This window comes from Odocoileus virginianus, chromosome 32, assembly GCF_023699985.2.
Source record: "Odocoileus virginianus isolate 20LAN1187 ecotype Illinois chromosome 32, Ovbor_1.2, whole genome shotgun sequence".
NCBI lineage: Eukaryota > Metazoa > Chordata > Mammalia > Artiodactyla > Cervidae > Odocoileus > Odocoileus virginianus.
In genome coordinates this window covers 824,015-842,861 of record NC_069705.1, presented here as the reverse complement: position 1 = coordinate 842,861, position 18,847 = coordinate 824,015, and the positions used below count along the sequence as shown (strand labels likewise).

General features: G+C 41.7%; 1 protein-coding gene across 2 annotated transcripts in view; it reads left to right on the top strand.

Annotated features, from left to right (window-relative positions):
• Positions 1–18,847, top strand: part of ZMAT4 (zinc finger matrin-type 4) — a 362,220-nt gene that overhangs the window by 215,357 nt on the left and 128,016 nt on the right. For both annotated transcript variants that reach the window (XM_070459721.1, XM_020876283.2), the window contains one exon: positions 15,144–15,371. In XM_070459721.1, the coding sequence (XP_070315822.1) occupies positions 15,144–15,371 (228 nt within the window). The remainder of the gene's footprint in view (positions 1–15,143; positions 15,372–18,847) is intronic.

The following is an 18,847-nucleotide window of genomic DNA, read 5'->3' as shown; positions in this document are numbered from 1 at the left end:
AACCACCTCCTCTTCCTGATGAGGACATGGAAGCCTAGAGAGATGAAATTATTTGTCCAAGGTGATAAAACTGGTGGATGGCAAAGAGGCTTCTCTTCTCTCATGGTGATCATTCCTTGGTCAGGAGAATGATCAGGGAGAAATTGCACCAATCAGGTCCTTGGCTTCTCTGTGGGGAATCAGGTTTGAATGAATTAGCAGTGGGAGGTGAGCCAACTTCTTTTGGCCATGCTTTCATACAGTCGATCATATGAGGCTTGGAACAGTGATTCGGTCGAGGCTACTGTCTTTTTATTTTATATTTGATGACCAATAAAACAACAGGTTGATGATTAGATAGAATTAAAGATTTCGACAATGAGGCTACTGCCTAGCCAATTTTCACAAATCTTTTTAAATATTCCAAACTCACTTTTCTCCTCTAGGTAATCTAATAGCAGTAGAAGATAGTTGATGATATCAGCAGCTTTTATGATGTTGGCTAAACCCTTATTCCAGAAGGTGTTCTTTGACACGTTTTTAGGAAACAATATAGTAGAACAATAAAATAACCAATTTCCTGTTCTTTCTCTGAAACCGTCAGTAGGAGACATGTTCAGGTCTTGGCATCCGTACACGGAATGCATCATGATTCAGGAAACCATGAGTGAGAGATGTTCGGGCGGCAGTTCTTCAATCATCCACTAAAGATAAGAACCCTGAAACTGTCTACTTCATGAAATTGAGAAGGTACTTGTGCAGTAAACATTCCGCCTGAAATAATTGGTAGTAAATGCCCCAAACTGTACTCTTATCTTCTGAAATATCTATACAGTTTAAACATCAGCCTTAAAAGTCTTGATTAACACTCAGCTTAGTTTCTTCAATAAACAGATGCAATGGGTATGGATTACTGGATAGCACTTGAGTGAAATAAATATTATATTTCTTTATATTTAAAAAATCAGTTTGTCTGACATGTGTCCTCTAGCCTTGAAGCTTGGTGAGAAGGACAGTCTTGGTCATTCTTTGGGGTACCCTTTCTTTAGGGTTGTACAGGGCCCTAGAGACATGTGGGGGGCCCTCAGAGAGATCCCTCAGCCTGGTAGCTTTCTGATCACCAGGAGGCTGCTGCATTCTCACTTCCATGGCTTCAAGATGAAGACCTGGGGCTTTCCCAGATGTGGGTCTCACTTGTGTCTCCTCTTCCAGCCTGGTGTTTTCCTCCAGGTCAGCGCCTTTCCTTGGTGGGTTCAGTCCCTCTGTGCCAGCCTAGACTGTTGAAGCAAAGACCGTAGTCCCATTTTGGACATTCCCAGGGGAGGTCCAGCCACCTTGGACACCCCAGTCTCTATTCATATGTACAACCCTCTTTTTTCCTGATCCCTAAGTAGCAGTAGTTCCTGTCGGACGTGGGACTCGTCACTCTGGCATTCAGATCCCTTTGCCTCCCAGACAGCCCAGGATAAATGCAGTGTCCCTTATCTCATGCGGGTGGGAAAAATCAGACTTCCAGGCTTAGCTCTCTTGTTGGAATGTGGTAGAAAAGCACCTTTCCTTATCAGGAGGTGATCTATAGGGAAATAGACAATCGCTCTACAGGTTATCCTGTGCTATAAATCATCATGTGATCTAGACACCAAACAAGTTTCCCCATCTGAAAACAGAGAGATGACATTTCATGCTTTCTTACTGCATGGCCAGCTTTCAGAGAAGCAGCTTCTCTTGTCTAGGATTTGCTGCTAAGTGACCATCTTCAGTGGTCTGTTGGGCGCACAGTTTATGGTTTTAATTGTAAACCCATCTAGTTTTTCAAGAGGATGCTGGCTCTGTTGAAGGAGCAGGAATTACAGCCACTGTTAGTGATACTGGCTAAAGACAGGACCTCGGAGTCCCAAGTGCTACCCTTGAACCTGAAATATACAAAGGTCTTTGGAAGCCAACAGCCCTGGGTCACTGGAAGGCGTGATGGCCACTTTGTCCCACCTGTTGGAATCATTTACTTGGAAGCAAGAGTCCAGGGTTAAAGGCTTCCTTGTGAATTCTTACTGTAATTACATCTCGATTAGTGCAGAGTACAAATCGTTACATCTTCATTTTGCTTTTTCATCAATAGAGTGGATGAAATATTAATACTTGGACTTTCACTTTCAGACAGTAAACGAATAGACCAAGAATGCTAATGGGCCAGGGAAGCAAAAACTAACTTTGGCCATGTTTTCCTTGATCTTTCTTATCACCCAGGGCAGGTGACTTTTAGTCAAAGTAAGTCATAAAGAAATATCTCTGATGGTTTAATATTCAAGAATTTTGTTTTTTTTTAGGGAGCTCAGCTCGATGCTCTGTAATGACCTGGAGGGACGGGATGGGGAGTGGGACGAGGCTCAAGAGGAAGGGGATATATGTACATTTATGGCTGATTCATGTTATTGTACATCATAAACTAACAGCATTGTAAAGCAATTATCCTCCAATTAAAACAATTAAAAAAAAAAAAGGAAGGATGCGCCCAACCCGACTGTATAAACAAACCTAGAATCTATTGATTCATGGAGGGGGCTTCCTGGAAAATGTCAAGTGAGCTATATAGTAATTAGAATATAGAATGGGAATGCAGAAAAAGGAAATATTTTGCTTTTTGAAAAAAAGTCTTATATTTCATTCAGAGGCTAGTTATACCTAGAAAGTCACAGTCTCTGGATTTAGTATCTTATCCATCTCTCTGTTTCCAGTAAGATTCCATTTCATTCTAAGTCCCATTGTTTGGCATGACTGTCCCGTTGTTGGCATCCCCCAATGCTGGGTATTGACGATGCTCACATTCTGGACGTCTCCTTCAGGTACTCATTCTAGGGCAGGAAGCGTGCTTCAGCTCAGGCACCAGGCATGAGCTCCTTTCAGCTGCCTCTCTTCCAAAAGCCCACTGTTCCAGACTCAGTCCATTTCCCTTCTTGAGCAGATTTGGAAAACAGCTGGCCATCGGTCCAAAGGGCATCATCCTCGATGAGTCTCAAGAGGTATTTAGTCTTTAGCCTCCTTTCTTGTGGTTTAGCCATTCCAAATCCTTTAACTATTTACATACAACAATGGTGTATGTAATCCTTCATACTCTGTTCTTCTTTAGGCCAGCTCTCTGGCTCGTGTGTATAATTCTGTAACACACACCACTTACTGTAATATCGGAAACTTACAACAAGCTATGTGAACATTTCATTACCTCTAAGTGAGCTTATTCTCACCCGACTCTGCCCTCCCTCAAGCTCACCGTGTTCCTGGTCCTTGCTGGGCCAGGCTGTGGACCAGCTTCGCAGAACCAAAGGCAGTGCAGGGCAGTGGGAAACCACAGAGCCAGGGCTAGGAGATCTGAGTTCCAGTCTTAGCTTTCCTTGTGGCTGGGATGCTGGGGAGCTGTGTTTATTAAGCGGGGGTTTTTTTTTTTTTTAACATAAAAATGTTTCTTTTAAAATATTTATTTGACTGTTTCTGGGCCTTACTTAGTTGCAGCATGCCAGCTCTTAGTTGCAGCATGTGGGATCTAAGTTCCCTGACCAGGAATTGAACCTGGGACCCCTGCATTGGGAGCATGGAGTCTTAGCCACTGGACCACCACGGAAGTATTTTTTCCCCCCAAGAAGGTACTTTGAATCCTGAGAGTAATGGCATGAGGTTGAACCATTAGCATCAATTTTTTTTTTGTATAATTAAAAACTCCATCCTGAGTTGTTATTGGATTTCATTTAAAAGCCATGTTATCTTTTTCCATTCCCATTATCTCTTCAATTTGTTTAAAAAGATACATGGACTTCTGTAGAATTAATGCAGCAAAATATAATAGTTCTTAAACTTTTTGTTATTTATTTACTTTTTTTTTTTTTTAAGCCTACAGCACTCAGTATTCCCAGGTTTTCTCCCATCTAAGCACTCACCAGACCTGACCCTGCTTAGCTTCCAAGATCAGTGGAAATCAGGTACATTCAGGGTGCTATGGCCATAGACTTAAAATAATTTTAGAATTTATTAAATCAGAAATCTGTTCATTTGAAAAGGAGAGGGAAGGGATCTTTATTTTAAAAATAACATCTGCAGTGCGTGCTTCTGCAGCTCAGTTGCGTCCGACTCTTTGCGACCCCACGGACTGTAGCCCGCCAGGCTCCTCTGTCCATGGGATTCTCCAGGCAAGAATACTGGAGTGGGTTGCCATGTCCTTTTCCAGGGGGTCTTCCCAACCCAGAGGTCAAACCCATGTTTCCTGTGTCTCCTACAACGCAGGCAGTTTGTTTACCACTGAGCCACCTTCGGAAGCCCTAACATCTGCAGTAAAACTGCCCAAAGGGCATCTAATGCATGGTCCAGCTCCCCTCTGACAGGAGGGGATTGGGAAGATGTCCTGGGAGACTGCCAAGCCAGGAAGGCTCTGTCTTGGCTCCAAGTTCCTGAATTCTACCTGTCGTTGGACAAGAGGCCACTTAACAATAAAGATGGGCCAGCATGGTGCTATAGATCTCAAGGGAAAGATGGTGCTAGTTATAGTCAAATGGATGAGACAAGGGGTCACAGGTGCTTGGTAAGGTCAAGGTGAACCCAGGGTCCAAGCCAGATGGTGTCCTTCCAGTCCCATAATTCCCAGCCCTGACACCACGCTGGAAGCGGGTTGTGAACTTTGAAACCTATTGATGCTCAGCCCTGAGCCAAAGGATTCTGATTTAATTGGCCTACAGTGTGACCTAGAGTGCATAAGTGTTCATCCAGGTGATTCTAACCCTCAGAAAGGGATGAAAACCACTGATTCCTAATTCAATGCTTTCAGAATTTAATTTGCATATGAGTCACCTGAAGCTCTCATACATTATGAACGTTCTCATCCAGTGGCCCAAGATTGGACCTGAGATCTCCATCTCCAATAAACTACCAGGCAATGTTGATGTTTTTGATCCATGGGGCACACTCAGAGTAGCAAGTTTTAAGAGGCTTCACCCTCCTTGGCTGTTAATGGTAGAAAGTCTTCAGTTGTGATCATTCTGTTCTCTCTCATGCATTCCCTTTAGGCTGTGTCTGTCTGGAAATGAAATGTGCAATTTGTGGTCAAAACCATGGTTAAAGGGATAGCTAGGGATGAGCAGTTCAGTTCAGTTCAGTCACTCAGTTGTGTTTGATCCTTTGCGACCCCATGGACTGCAGCATGCCAGGCTTCCTTGTCCATCACCAATTCCCAGAGCTTGCTCAAACTCATGTCCATTGAGTCAGTGATGCCATCCAACCATCTCATCCTCTGTCTTCCCCTTCTCCTCCTGCCTTCAATCTTTCCCAACATCAGGGTCTTTTCCATTGAGTCAGTTCTTCATATCAGGTGGCCAAAGTATTGGAATTTCAGCTTCAACATCAGTCCTTCCAATGAATACTCAGGACTGATTTCCTTTAGGATGGACTGGTTGGATCTCATTGCAGTCCAAGGGGCTCTGAAGAGTGTTCTCCAACAACACAGTTCAAAAGCATCAATTCTTTGGTGCTCAGCTTTCTTTATAGTCCAACTCTCGCATCCATACATGACTACTGGAAAAACCATAGCTTTGACTAGATGGACCTTTGTTGGCAAAATATTGTCCCTGCTTTTTAATATGATGTCTAGGTTGGACATAGATTTTCTTCCAAGGAGTCTTCCAAGCAAGAGTCTTTTAATTTCATGGCTGCAGTCACTATCTGCAGTGATTTTAGAGCCCAGAAAATAAAGTCTGTCACTGTTTGCATTGTTTCCTCATCTACTTGCCATGAAGTGATGGACCGGATGCCATGATCTTCATTTTTTGAATGTTGAGTTTTAAGCGAGGTTTTTCACTCTCTTCTTTCATCAAGAGGCTACTTAGTTCCTCTTTGCTTTCTGCCATAAGGCTGGTGTCATCTCCATGTAAGAAATTCAGATTCTGAGTAGGCTTCTGTTTCCTCAGGAAAACTGGATTGCCTGATGATTTTCTAACATTTCCTTTCAAAGTCTCATCCAGCCTAAAACCTCATTCTCTGTCCACCAACCTTTGTCTAAGACGAGAAGCAGTGCTATAAGTCTGTGGCCTTAAACTCACTGGGACTGGAAAACCTTCTTGCTTTAGCTTTTGATATTCTGGATTCTCTTGATCCAGGTATTGGAGGGCAAGTCATGTGACAGAGCCAAAGAGCCCTGTCTGTGTCACAGTCTGACCTCTGGAAGTTCTTGAGTTATTTTGAGGTTTATAGAACTGACTCCCAAGGGCACAGACCAAGCAGTTTCTAAGTGGTAGTTAATACAAAGTACCTTTATTTCTAGATTGTTTGGATTAGCCAAATAGATACATGCAAAATATATGCAAAGCTAATATCCAAAGTTTTAAATACACAGACATAGAGAACAGACTTGTGGACATGGCAGGGGAAGGAGAAGGTGGGACGAGTTGAGAGCAGCATTGAAACATATACATTCCCGTGTATAAAATAGCTAGTGGGAAGTCCACTAGCATAGGGCATCCAACCCAGTGTTCTGTGATGACCTAGAGGGCTGAGATGGGAGGGAGGGAATCTATGTATACTTACACCTGTTGCAAAGAGCCAACTCATTGGGAAGGACCCTGAGGCTGGGAAAGACTGAGGGCGGGAGAAGGGGCCGATAGGAGGTGAGATGGTTGGATGGTATCATTGACTCAATGGGCCTGAGTTTGAGCAAACTCTGGGAGAGAGTGAAGCACAGGGAAGCCTGGGGTGTCTCAATGAGTCGGACATGACTGAGCAACTGAACAACAACTGATGCACATTGTCGTATGGCAGAAACCAATGCAACGTTGCAAAGCAATTATCCTCCAAGTAAAAATAAATTAAAAATAAATACAAAGTAGTGGCAATTTTCATAACCTGCCAACTCTGGGTTGTTGCGATCAGTGTTTCTTTTAGGAATGTGGGCTTAAAGAAGCTTATAGCTGAGGTTGGATGGAGAAGCCAGGAGACCCCTTTGGGGGTCTGGCTTGGGGGGATGCTAGCTAAGGGTGAAGGAGGAAAGCGCACATGCACACATTCTCCTCAGGGGACAGTACCAGCACCAATTTCTTTAAAATGACTTCTAAAGTCTCAGCCTCACTCCAGCCCAGGCCAAAAGGCCACTCTCTTTCTCCTTCTTCCTCTAAACTTAGCTGGCACTTTATCTCTGCTGTGCTTCTGGCACAGATCACTTTTCTCATCTCTTAATCCTCTATAAATATTCATAGGCTATAAGAAACGATCCCAGGAAGCTGGCTCCCTGGTTGCATAGCTGATGCTTCTGGATAAGTAAATCATGCCCACCCCTTGAGCATGGAGTATGGATTAGGTGACGCCGGGGATGATAGCAGAATGAAAAGAGCAGGAGTTGGTGCCTGTTCCCAGGCTTAGCGGCCCACACACCCCCCTCTCACTGTACCCACGATGGTCTGGGTGATGCTCTCTCGCCCACCACTCTAAGGATGGCACCTGCTGAGGCTGGGCGTGGGGGTGGCAGTGAGTCAAGAGTCCCTCTCAGGGAAGCTGACTCTGCCTCTTTCCTGAGATTTGTGAGGAAAGGCACTTCAAGCAATGTCCAATTAGCCGGTCATTAATTCTTGCTCAAGCAGTAAGCAAAGAATACAAGCCGGATGATGTCATAACTCTTTGGGTCCAAACAACTTAATGAGTATTTATGTCCTAATGACTTGGCAGCCATGTGCAAAAGTAATGTGCATACATTGAGAGAAGTCTTAACTTCGCACTTTATCCTCAAATAACCACACTGACTAATGGGTGCATTTGCCTGTCGGGCACCGTGTGATTTCTCAAATCTTAGAATTAGACTGGATGCTGTCAACTGTATTCCCTGTTCCTCATTGGTTGGTTGGATGGATTGGAGGTACACGGCAGCCTCCAGAAGTCCAGCTTCCTGGGAATGTGGAGCGCACGGAAGGGATTGTAGCGTCTCATGCTGAAACTGTGAATTTTACCTGGAGGTAGAGGTTCCCATGGGGTCTGAGGGATTCGCTATGCCTTCTAGGATTGTCAGAGATCTTATGGGCTCTCCTGTTTGTTCACTGCCTTGTCCAGGGCACAGAGTTTGAGAATGGGGGCCATAACTAAAGGTTCTGAGAATGAACTCAGAGGGAATAAGGTATCTTAACTGAATAGTGTTTGAAGACCGAATGCCTTGAGTGTACTGTACCCACAATGCAGCAGGGAGTTTTAAGATCAGTCTGGAACAGAGAGGATGCTATCATGTCATCCTAGCAGCAAGTCCTAAAGCGCGTGTGTGTGCTGACTCGCTTCAGTCATGTCCGACTCTTTGTGACCCTATTGACCATAACCCGCCAGGATCCTCTGTCCATGGGATTCTCCAGGCAAGAATACTGGAGGGGGTTGCCATGCCCTCCTCCAAAGGATCTTCCCAACCCAGGGATTGAACCCACATCCTGAATTGGCAGATGGGTTCTTTTACCACTAGAGCCACCTGGGAAACCCCATTTTGGGCCCCATGGACTGATTTAATGAAAGAGAATTTTTTCATAGACACAGGTTAGGGCTTGGTTTTGGGATGATTCAAGTACATTGCATTTATTTGCACTTTATTTCTATTATTATTGCATCAAGTCAAACTCAAACCATCAGGCATTAGATCCTGGAGGTGGGGGACCCCTGTCCTAAAGTAAAATGTGATTTCTTCTCCTAAATAAATAGCTCAATGGAGAAGACATTTTTCCCCTCATTCCACACGCACTGGTTCTGAGCACCTGGGATATGTCAGCGGACAAAATAGATAAAGCTTCTGGCCTCGTGAAACTTACATTCTGTCCTCCTTATCTCAATGCCTAGAAGAATGTGGAGCATCACAGCCCTGGGGTTCTTTTGTCAAGCAACATGAGAAAGTTATAAAAGGGCTTTTATCTCCTCTGAAGTTCTATTTAATGACTTATTTTTAAAGATTAGGGTTCTGCAGAAAACAAGCATACTTAAGATATTTAGAACCTTATCAGTGACTGAACTAGAGAGAATTATCCTATATTAATGAAAATCAATGATCTATGAATAGGATATTAATGAAGACTGATGATCTATGAATGCAGTGTGGGCGAGGAAGCAGTTCTTGCTAATAGGCTGATTATACTCAGACTGTTGATACAAAACTGAATCGGAATGATGGTCTGGTAAGTCACCCTCATCTTTGTTTATTCTCAGGAAGTGTTTAATGGCATGTGCTTTGGAATATGGGATATCTGATCGTGTTCTTTAATTTTCTTCATGGCATCTAAGAAATAGCACATGGATTTCTCTATTCTGTCTTGCAGCCTCAGATAGCAGTATTCACTGCCTAACATATCAGATGAGAAGGAAGAGAGATGCTTCACTTTGTCGAGATCATGAGAGCCATTTCAGGGCTGGCTGTAGTGGGGAAGGAGTCACCCAGTACCTTTGCAGGAGAAGCTGGAGCTTTTACATCATATTCTGACTGAGTCAGCTTTCGCCCAGCCCATCCCCCCAGTCAAAAATAAATTAGTGAATAAATCACTGCAGTAAACATCTTGTGAGATTTAATTTAAGACCTGATCGTGGCACCAAAAGTCCCCTAAGCACCATTTTCTGGACTTTGCACTAAAACAAGTTAGCATGAAATGTGGCCTCTATATAAGATGAAAAATAAAAATGATTTTCCCCACATCAAGGGTTATATATCCATGAGTATAAACCACATCGTCCATAATACACAACTTAAAAATAACCATTGCCTAAGATTTTTATTTATAGCCTGCTAGTCTTCATAGTTTTATATGTCTGTGTACATAATTTAATAAGTAATTTGGTTTACATCCCCCATGTAATCTCTGTCTTTTCATTTATATCTTGCACATTTCTCCAGGTCACTAAATATTTTTTCTAAAACATAGTTTTGACTGCTGTATTTCAGAGTGTAAGTAAGTATTAGTTGCTTAGTTGGCCTGACTCTTTGTGACCCCATGGACCGCAGCCCACCAGGCTCCTATGTCCTTGGGATTTTCCAGGCAAGGATGCTGGAGTGGGTTGCCATTTTCTTCTCCAGGGGATCTTCCCGACCCAGGGATCCAACCTGGGTCATTTCAGAGTGTAGAGAGACACAATTTATTTAATTCATCCCACTTATGAACATCTAACTTGTTTTTAATCCTATAAAGTAAGTTTAATGAAATTATCAAAGATTTTAAGTTTAGCTATCATAAGGCATTTATTAAAACATGAAAGTTGGTATTAACTGAAATTTACTAGTTCTTTTCTTCATTTATTCATCACATGTTTATTGGGCATTTACTAGCTACAAAAGGGAATGCTGTCCTCTGTGAGAGGCACAAAGGGAGTTTACATTTCGAGCCCCAACTTTACACAGTTTGCATGGAGTTGAGGCATTTACGGGAAGAAGGGGCTGGACTGTTTGGGCTAAGCTGCGTAGGGACAGCCGCTTTTCAGCCAGGCACTAAGTGACCTGGTCACACTGAGCTATCAACAGCATGTGCAGAAAACAGTGATACTTGCAGAAGAATTCCTCCTGTCATGAATTTGGTTTAGGATAGGAAAACAGAGCGAGAGAGAGAAAGGAAAGGCAGTTTATCATAGGGCCTGGAAATTAGGAAAATTATTTTAAGAGAACATGCATTTTTTCAAACAATCCCTACTGAGAACAGATGCTGAAGCCTGGGAAATGTATCCTGACTCTGTAGCTCATCTGTTAGGGTATTTGGCCTGTAGCACCCTTGACATCACTGGAAGCTAGTTGATGTTGAAATATGGTGCTGGGTCTCAAGTCAGGAGAGCCGATCTCTGCAATTTCCTTTTCTGCTTGTTAATTAGGAGTCCTACACTGGCTGATTTATCTCCTGAGCTTCAAGCTGCCCCATTGGTCAAGCTGGATTTGGGGCAACTCAAATTAAAAAAAAAAATACAGCAGCAGATGGAATAAACTGCATAATATCACAAAACTTGGAAGACTTAGTATTGTGGATAAAAACTCTAAAGTAAGAAAACCACATACTTTTTGGGGGAATGTATTATGGACTTTTATTATTTTTTTTTAATTTTTATACCTTTTAAAGGTTACTTTCCATTTAGCTATTTCAAAATTTTAGCTGTTTTCCCCGTATTGTACAATATATCCTTGAGCCTGTCTTATAACCAGTAATTTGTTCCTCTCACACCCTGCCCTGTATCGCACCTTCCTCCTCACCACTGGTAACCAGTGGTGACCGCTGGTTCGTCCTCTGTATCTGTGAGTCTGCTTCTTTTTTGTTATCATCAGTAGTTCAGTGTATTTTTTAGATTCTGCATGTAAGTGATATCATACAGTATTTGTCTTTCTCTAACTTATTTCACTTAGCATAATGCCCTTTAAGTCCATCCATGTTGCTGCGAATGACAAAATCCCATTCCTCTTAATGGCTGAGTGATATTCCATTGTATATATATATGTACCACATCTTCTTTATCTGTTGATGAACACTTAGGTTGCTTCCATATATTGGCAGGTGCAAATAATGCTGCTGTGAACATTGAGGTACATGTGTCTTTTTGAATTAGTAGAAAACCACCTGTTTTAAAATGAATCCATTTACAGGATTATTTCAAAAGCCCCCAAATTCTTTGTGAGAATGAATGAAAGAGGGAGAGAGGAAAGGAGGAAAGGAGGAAAAAAGAAGAAAGAGAGGAAGAGAGAGAGAAAGTGTCGGAACTAAGAGATGTTAGTGAAGCCTCACTTGTATGGGTGTGGGGGTTGAAGGTCTTTGTGTGACTCTGGACTGGAAGGCATACAGGTCAGTGAGAACACCATTACACCATTTCCTGGAGATTGTGTTACTGCCTTCTCTGGCTAAGGGTACCCACTTAATGATCTAGCGAGTGAGCCTTTGAGGACTATCAATGGATCCTCTCTGCTTGGTTGAAAGAGAACCTGCTCTAGTCTCCTGAGCAGTTATTTCTGAACTTTTTCTCCCTTTAATTCTTTTCTCCAGTGGGATGTTAAATCAGGTCTGATCCCAGAGGCTAGGGTGATCAACTCATCCCCGTTTGCTCAGAACTTTTCCCATTATGGGCTTCCCTGGTGGCTCAGTTGGTAAAGACTCCTCCTGCAGTGTGGGAGACCTGGGTTCGATCCCTGGGTTGGGAAGATTCCCTAGAGAAGGGAAAGGCTACCCACTCCAGTATTCTGGCCTGGAGAATTCCATGGACTGTATAGTCCATAGGGTCGCAAAGGGTCAGCCATGACTGAGCGACTTTCACTTTACTTCACTTTCCCGCTTTAGCTCTGAAAGCCCTATGTCCTAGGAACTCTCTCGGTCACAGATACACTGCTATCCTGCCAAAAGCTGCATTGAGGGTTTGGATACTGTGATCAACGAATCAGAGGAAAATGGCTTCCTTTTTGAATGCAAAATTTCCAGAATGAAAGGCCTTATTTGTACTCTCTGAAATATGCAGAGATAAACTTGTGGGAACCAGAGGCATCAGGATTTACTGAAGGTCACGCAGTTCAGGAGTGGTGGGGTCCAACTCAACTTTGATTTCCAGTTTTGAGTCAAAGCTGTTTTCATTCCCAGCTACTACCTTTGTTTGCCTACAGGGGATATGGGCTTCCCTGGTGGCTCAGATGGTAAAGAATCTGCCTGCAATGTGAGAGACCCAGGTTCAGTCCCCGGCTTGGGATGATCCCCTGGAGTAGGAAATGGCAACTCACTCCAATATTCTTGTCTGGAGAATCCCATGGACAGAGGAGCCTGGCGTGATAACAGTTCTGACTCCGCAGAGTCAGAGACAACTGAGCAACTAGCACACACATAGGGAATATAAACTTAGTTTCAATTGATGAAGACAGTTAGACATAGAAGCATAAGAAAAATTAAACTCTGGGTCTGTACCAGGATGGTAGGATTATTAAAGAGAAGAAGCTCCCATGCAAATGCAACATTAAACTACTTTCTTATGCACAAGATAAGATTATCTTATTTGATGAATATTCTATGGTGTATTGCTCCTGCCAGAATGTGGTATATAAGGTATCAGTTGATAAAATCAACTCTGAAATGTTTTTTAGGGTCCAGTTTAGAGAAAAGTAAATTATGCTTTACGAGTCAGCATTCATTCAGACTGCAAACATTTGATATGTTTTTCATTTCTATCCAAAACCATGGATAGCTATAAATCCTCAGAAATTGATAAAAATGCTGGAAACTTTGGAAGAAAGATCCAATTTCCTTCAGAAAAGTGGATAGAAGTCCTTTCACATTACAGGTCAACTGCATATTTGTAGCTTTTATTAGCATTTCTAAGTCAGAGCAGAGTGATTCTGGGTGGCTGCAGGAACGGTACAGCCCTAGTTGGAGTTTTATCGTCACCGGGTGATGTATTACCAAGTCTGGCAATGAGGCTTTCAAGAGACTTCTTATTTCTCTTAAGTCCCTGTAGAAATAATACCACTCGGTTTCATCCAGAGTAGCTAAAAACTTCCCTAATGGTGAAATCTCTGGGTAGGTCTGAAAAGGCTCTCTAGGTATTGTGACATGCAGACATTTTCTGAATTTCAATTATTTATCTTTTATTGAGACACAGTTGACTTACAAATTTGTGTCAGTCTCAGTTGTACAACATAGTGATTCAGTATTTTTGCAGATTCTACCCCATTTTAGATGATTGGAAGATAATGGGTGTAACTCCCCATGCTGTACAGTAAATCCTTGAGGCTCAATCTGTTTCACGTGTAGTAACTGGTGTGTATGAATCCCATATTTTAGTTTGTCCCTCCAGTCCCCCTCCAGTAGTCACAAGCTTGTGTGTCTGTGAGTTTGTTTCTGTTTTGCACAAATGTTCATTTGCACTATTTTTACATTCTGCATGGAAGTGCAGGGGCATGGGTTTGATCCCTGGTTGGGGAGCTAGATCCTACATGCCACAGCTAAGACCTGGTCCGGGCAAATAAATAAATATTTTTAAAAAGAAAAACAAACAAACAAACAAACAAACTGACATCTCCAAAGTCCATCATCTGAGAAGGACAATAATCCAACTCACAGTTATTGAAAAGATGCAAGCAACTGAATGTTGTAATGCATTAAAAAAGTTAATTATGTTTTCGGTTAGTAAACCCTTCCAAGTTAGATTCTTTTTTTTTTTCACCCTTGAACCCAAAATAACTGTAAGCTCACAATGGAATGTGCTAATAGCTGAGGCCGTGTATCTCAAAATAGTGATAGTCCCATCTTTTCAGTTTAGATAAGGAACATCTGCTCTGTGGTGTTTGTCTTGTGGTCTAAAAAAAATACTGTACTTTCAACATCAATTTTAGCAGGTTTGGGTTGAAAATAACCTCTCCCAGTAAACAGAAGTAACTGACAATAAAATTAGCATGACTTTGTCAATTGGTCCAATCTATGCAACTGATGGATCTGTTTCTCTCTTTGGCAAATCCCTTTATTTATTAGTTATATCCATTTATAGCACACAGATGTCTAATTCATTCATTCAGAATCTTTCAAGTCCTGATTGTTCAATGTTTACTTGAAGTTTTGGTTTTGGTTAATAAATCATTTCTTGACCTCAGAGAGTTTATTTAAAAAAACAAAACAAAACAAAACCTTTCTTTCCTCCCAAAGAGTGGTCTCCCAAACTATCAGATGAAACCATAACAGACTGCAATCTCTGATCACAATAAATTAGGAATTTTTAATTGTAGCCCAGGTTCAAAAGCAAAGTGTTCAACCCCTCCCTCATGATCCTAACCCTGAGTCAAGGATGAGGACCACTGAATCCTAATTCAGTGCTTTCCAGATTTAATTTACGTGAGTCACCTGCAGCTCTCATGAATGTACGCTCTCATCCTGTGGTCCAGGACCGAACCTGAAATTTGCATCTTCAATAAACTACAGGTGATGTTGGCGCTTTCAGTCCATGGAGCACACTCATGAAGTAACTGGCTTTAAGTGGCTTCGGCCTTCTTAGCTGTTAATGATACCCTGGTCCTCAAGATTCTTCACTCATGATCTTTTCTGTTCTCTTTCATGCACTTTCCCAAGTTCCTGGATTTTTGAGCTCTAGAATAAACATGAGACTCTTCCATTTTCAGATACCAAGGAGACTTGCATTCAGGAGGGACTAACCTGGCTTGCGGTTCTCTCTGTTTTTTTTTTTCTCCCCAGCCACGCCTCTGAGCTCACTTAAACCTCCAAGGGTGGACACTGCTCCAGTGGTTCCACCTCCCTATCAAAGAAGAGATTCAGACAGATACTGCGGACTCTGTGCGGCCTGGTTCAACAACCCGCTGATGGCTCAGCAGCATTATGATGGCAAGAAGCACAAAAAGAACGCGGCACGGGTCGCTCTGTTGGAGCAGCTGGGGACGACGCTGGATATGGGCGAACTGAGAGGTAAGAGAGACTTCTGATTTCTGCCGCCGAACTGGGCTTTCTGAGAAAGGATGGTGTTTTCACAAATTAGGATGATTCTTCTTATTGCTTTGCTTACTAAGGACAATTCTAGGCTTCTCCAAAAGGAATAGAAGGAAACGGAAATGGACATGAAATGACATTTTGCCATCTCCTTTCTTTCAAAGTATTTAGGGTTGTCAGATTTTGATTGACTGTGTTTCAGATCAGAGCTGCCCATCCATGAACCAGAGTTTTTCCTTCTGCTTTATCTTTAAGCACCTTATCAAACGAATGCTTTTGTACATGAGTTGTAAGAGAGCAGATGCAACAAAGGCCAAATGCCATTATCTTCGTTTTAAATTTTTGTGCTTTTATTAAGTCAGCTGAAATAAAGCAGCCCATTGACTCTATTTCATGGCTTAAAGTAAGCCCGAGACCTTTGCATGCGTGTTAGGAAGTTGAGGTAAGACAGTGCTGTGGACCAGTGTGGAATCAATACTTGGCTCCTTCCATTCCCCCGCCTGACACGTATTTTCTGTTGCTTGGAAACCACGGAGCATCAGAAGTCCATGTGAGATTTCATGGAAGCTGCGAAGTGGAGACTTGTAAGTCATAGGATGAGGATCAGTCCTATGGATTCCTGAAGTGGAGACTTGTAAGTCGTAGGATGAGGATCAGTCCTATGGATTCCTAAGGAAGCCAGAAACCAATCTGTGGGACCTAGTGGAGTATTTGATTGTCAGCGACCACTCAAGCAGTTTTGGATGACCTACACAGTTTTGATCAGCTGCTGCTGGCATTGTAGACGTAGAAATGCATTTTCTCAGAAACATAGTTCTCAAAGGGTGTTCCACTGTATCTCAGATATTTTATGGGTTAGATACTGTTTTAGGGACTGACCCGGGGATCATCCATCTTAATAACTGTAATAACAGAATTTGCAAATCACTTTTGAGAATGCAACCTGGATTTAAATTGGGTTCGGTTTATGGAGCCTACAATCCTTATCATTCTGGTTGGGCTATGAGCCTCTAAGAGGATGAACCTAGAACATGTCTAGATCGAATAGGTGGGATAGAAGATCATGTTGAGTGAGCTGAGAGGAGGAACGGGTCACTTCTAACTGTGCTGGTTAGGGAAGACTTCACTAAAGAGAGAGACTTGTGTTGCAACTAGAAATGTGGGTGGCATTTTAGCAGGTGAGAAGGCATTCCCTGTGAGCAGAATCATGCATATTCTGGTAAAAGAGAGGAAAGCCTAAGAGGTAACTGACAAATAAACACATTATCATGGAGGAACCCTGTGATACGGCATAGATTTAAGATTGGAGGTCTATTAGGACATCTTTGGAGCCTGATGAGAGGATGAGTTTTCCAAGATACATGATTAAAAACAAGAAATAAAAGCAAAGAGCAAAACCACTTTATTTTTGTGTCGGTCTTGTAGCTAAAGAGACACAACATGGAGCTTAATATTCCGGTGTGTTGGATAATCACGTCGCAGATGCTTTTGAATTGTTGGTCCTGTTGCTGTCTGTTGGGGAAGTGTGTTCTCTGCCTTGTTAAAAAATACAGGAGGAGTATTTTTTAGCTGAAGGCCTCTCCACTACTCGCTGTTCCTGGCAGATAACAAGTCTGCTTAGTGACTCCTTCACGGCAGGCAACGAAGGAGAAAAAGAGGGCTTTATTTATGTTTTGTGCCAGATATTATGATTTGGAGAAGAATGGTTCCTAGAGCACATTCTTCTTGTCTGTTTTGAATTATCAGGGCTGCCTCTTTTATGTACAACCACATCTTAATGACTTGGGTGTCTGAATTCTGTAACATTTGAGTGGTTGGGCTTTTTATACAGAAGACAAAAAGAGCTGCTCTAGGACTTGATAACTAAGTGTGATTCTGACTCAGTAGCACACGAAATGGGATTTGCATTGAACACAGTGTCCTTGAAACCAACCTTTCCACTCACCCCAGGTGACATCTTGATATATATGCTTTCAGGCATTAAATATTGCAAAAGCTTGGGGAATAAAGCAATGATGATAACCTAGCAAGTTCTGAAACACACACACACGCACACTGTCTGCTATTTCTGGAAATCTTTTAGTGCGTGATCCATCAATTAACAAAGGCAAAAATGCTAATCAGTAAATACAGGCATATCCATAATTTAAAAAAAAATGTTGTTAAGCAGCTGGAGGATGATATGGCAATGTCACAGGCTTCCTCTCTTTCTTAGCACTTCTCAGATTTTAGACACTACATTTACCCATTTAATTTGGTTTTCCTGATTTCTCCCTACTCCTATAGACTGTTAGCAACTTAAAAGCAGGAGTCCATGTCTGTTTTGCCCACTGATGTGTTCAGAAACACCTAGAACAGTGACAGATACAGAGTAGGTACTCAATGATTGCTGGATGAATGAATAAATAGAGAAAGCAGGATTTAAATAAATCATCTAAAATTCTGCATTTTAAACACAGCAAACACTTTAATTTCTAAAAGGATCCTGATTGAATATTTTTACAAGAAATTACTTATGATTTTTTCTTCTAACTTAAAAAAATGACATATATTTTATATATGGTGAAATGCAGAGATACTGTGTTATGTAGTTCATTGAGTTTTAACCATGCAAATGCCTGTGTAACCTACATTCCTATTAAGATCCATAACTTTTCCATCATGACATCATTGCCATGTGCCCCTTCACAGTCAACCCTAACCTCCCAATCCAGATTCCCAGCAACTTTTCTTCTTTGGTTCACCATAGCTTAGTTTTGCTTTTTCTAAAACTTTGTATAAATGACCACGGAAAGTATGCATGTTTCTGAATCCAGTTTCTGATATTGCTTTGGAATGGATCCACTGGTTGCATAGAAAGCAAAGTAGCTTCTTGCTCTTTATCACTGAGTGGATTTCTTCTAGACAGAAATCCTGCAATTGGCATATGCATTCTTCTCTCTCTCTCTTTTTTTTTTTGGCGGGGGAGGGTGGTATGTTGAATAAAGCTTTCCTGAACATTATTTTTGTTGTTGTTGATAGATGTTTTTTCTTCTCTTGTTAAATATCTCAGAGTACAATTATTGGGTCATAAGTTGGGTGCATTTTTAACTGTATAAAGAAACTGCCAAAATGTTTTCCAAGTAGCTGCATTATTTTGCACACCCTAAAGCAATGTACATGAATTCCACATCCTCACCAACATTTGTCTTTCAAATAATAGTCATTCTAGTGGGTATAGCAGAGCATGTCATTATGGATTTAATTTGTGTTTCCTTGTAGGCTAATGGTGTCACACATTTTTAAATGTTGGTCATTTGTATATCTACATTTGTGATTCGTCTGTTCATGTCTTTTGTCAATTAAAAAAAATTGGTTGTCTGCCTTTTTATTACTGGAGTAGTAAGTGGAAGGTATCCATATATTATCAATACAAATATACCCATTATGAATATTTTGTCTTAGCCTATGTCTTG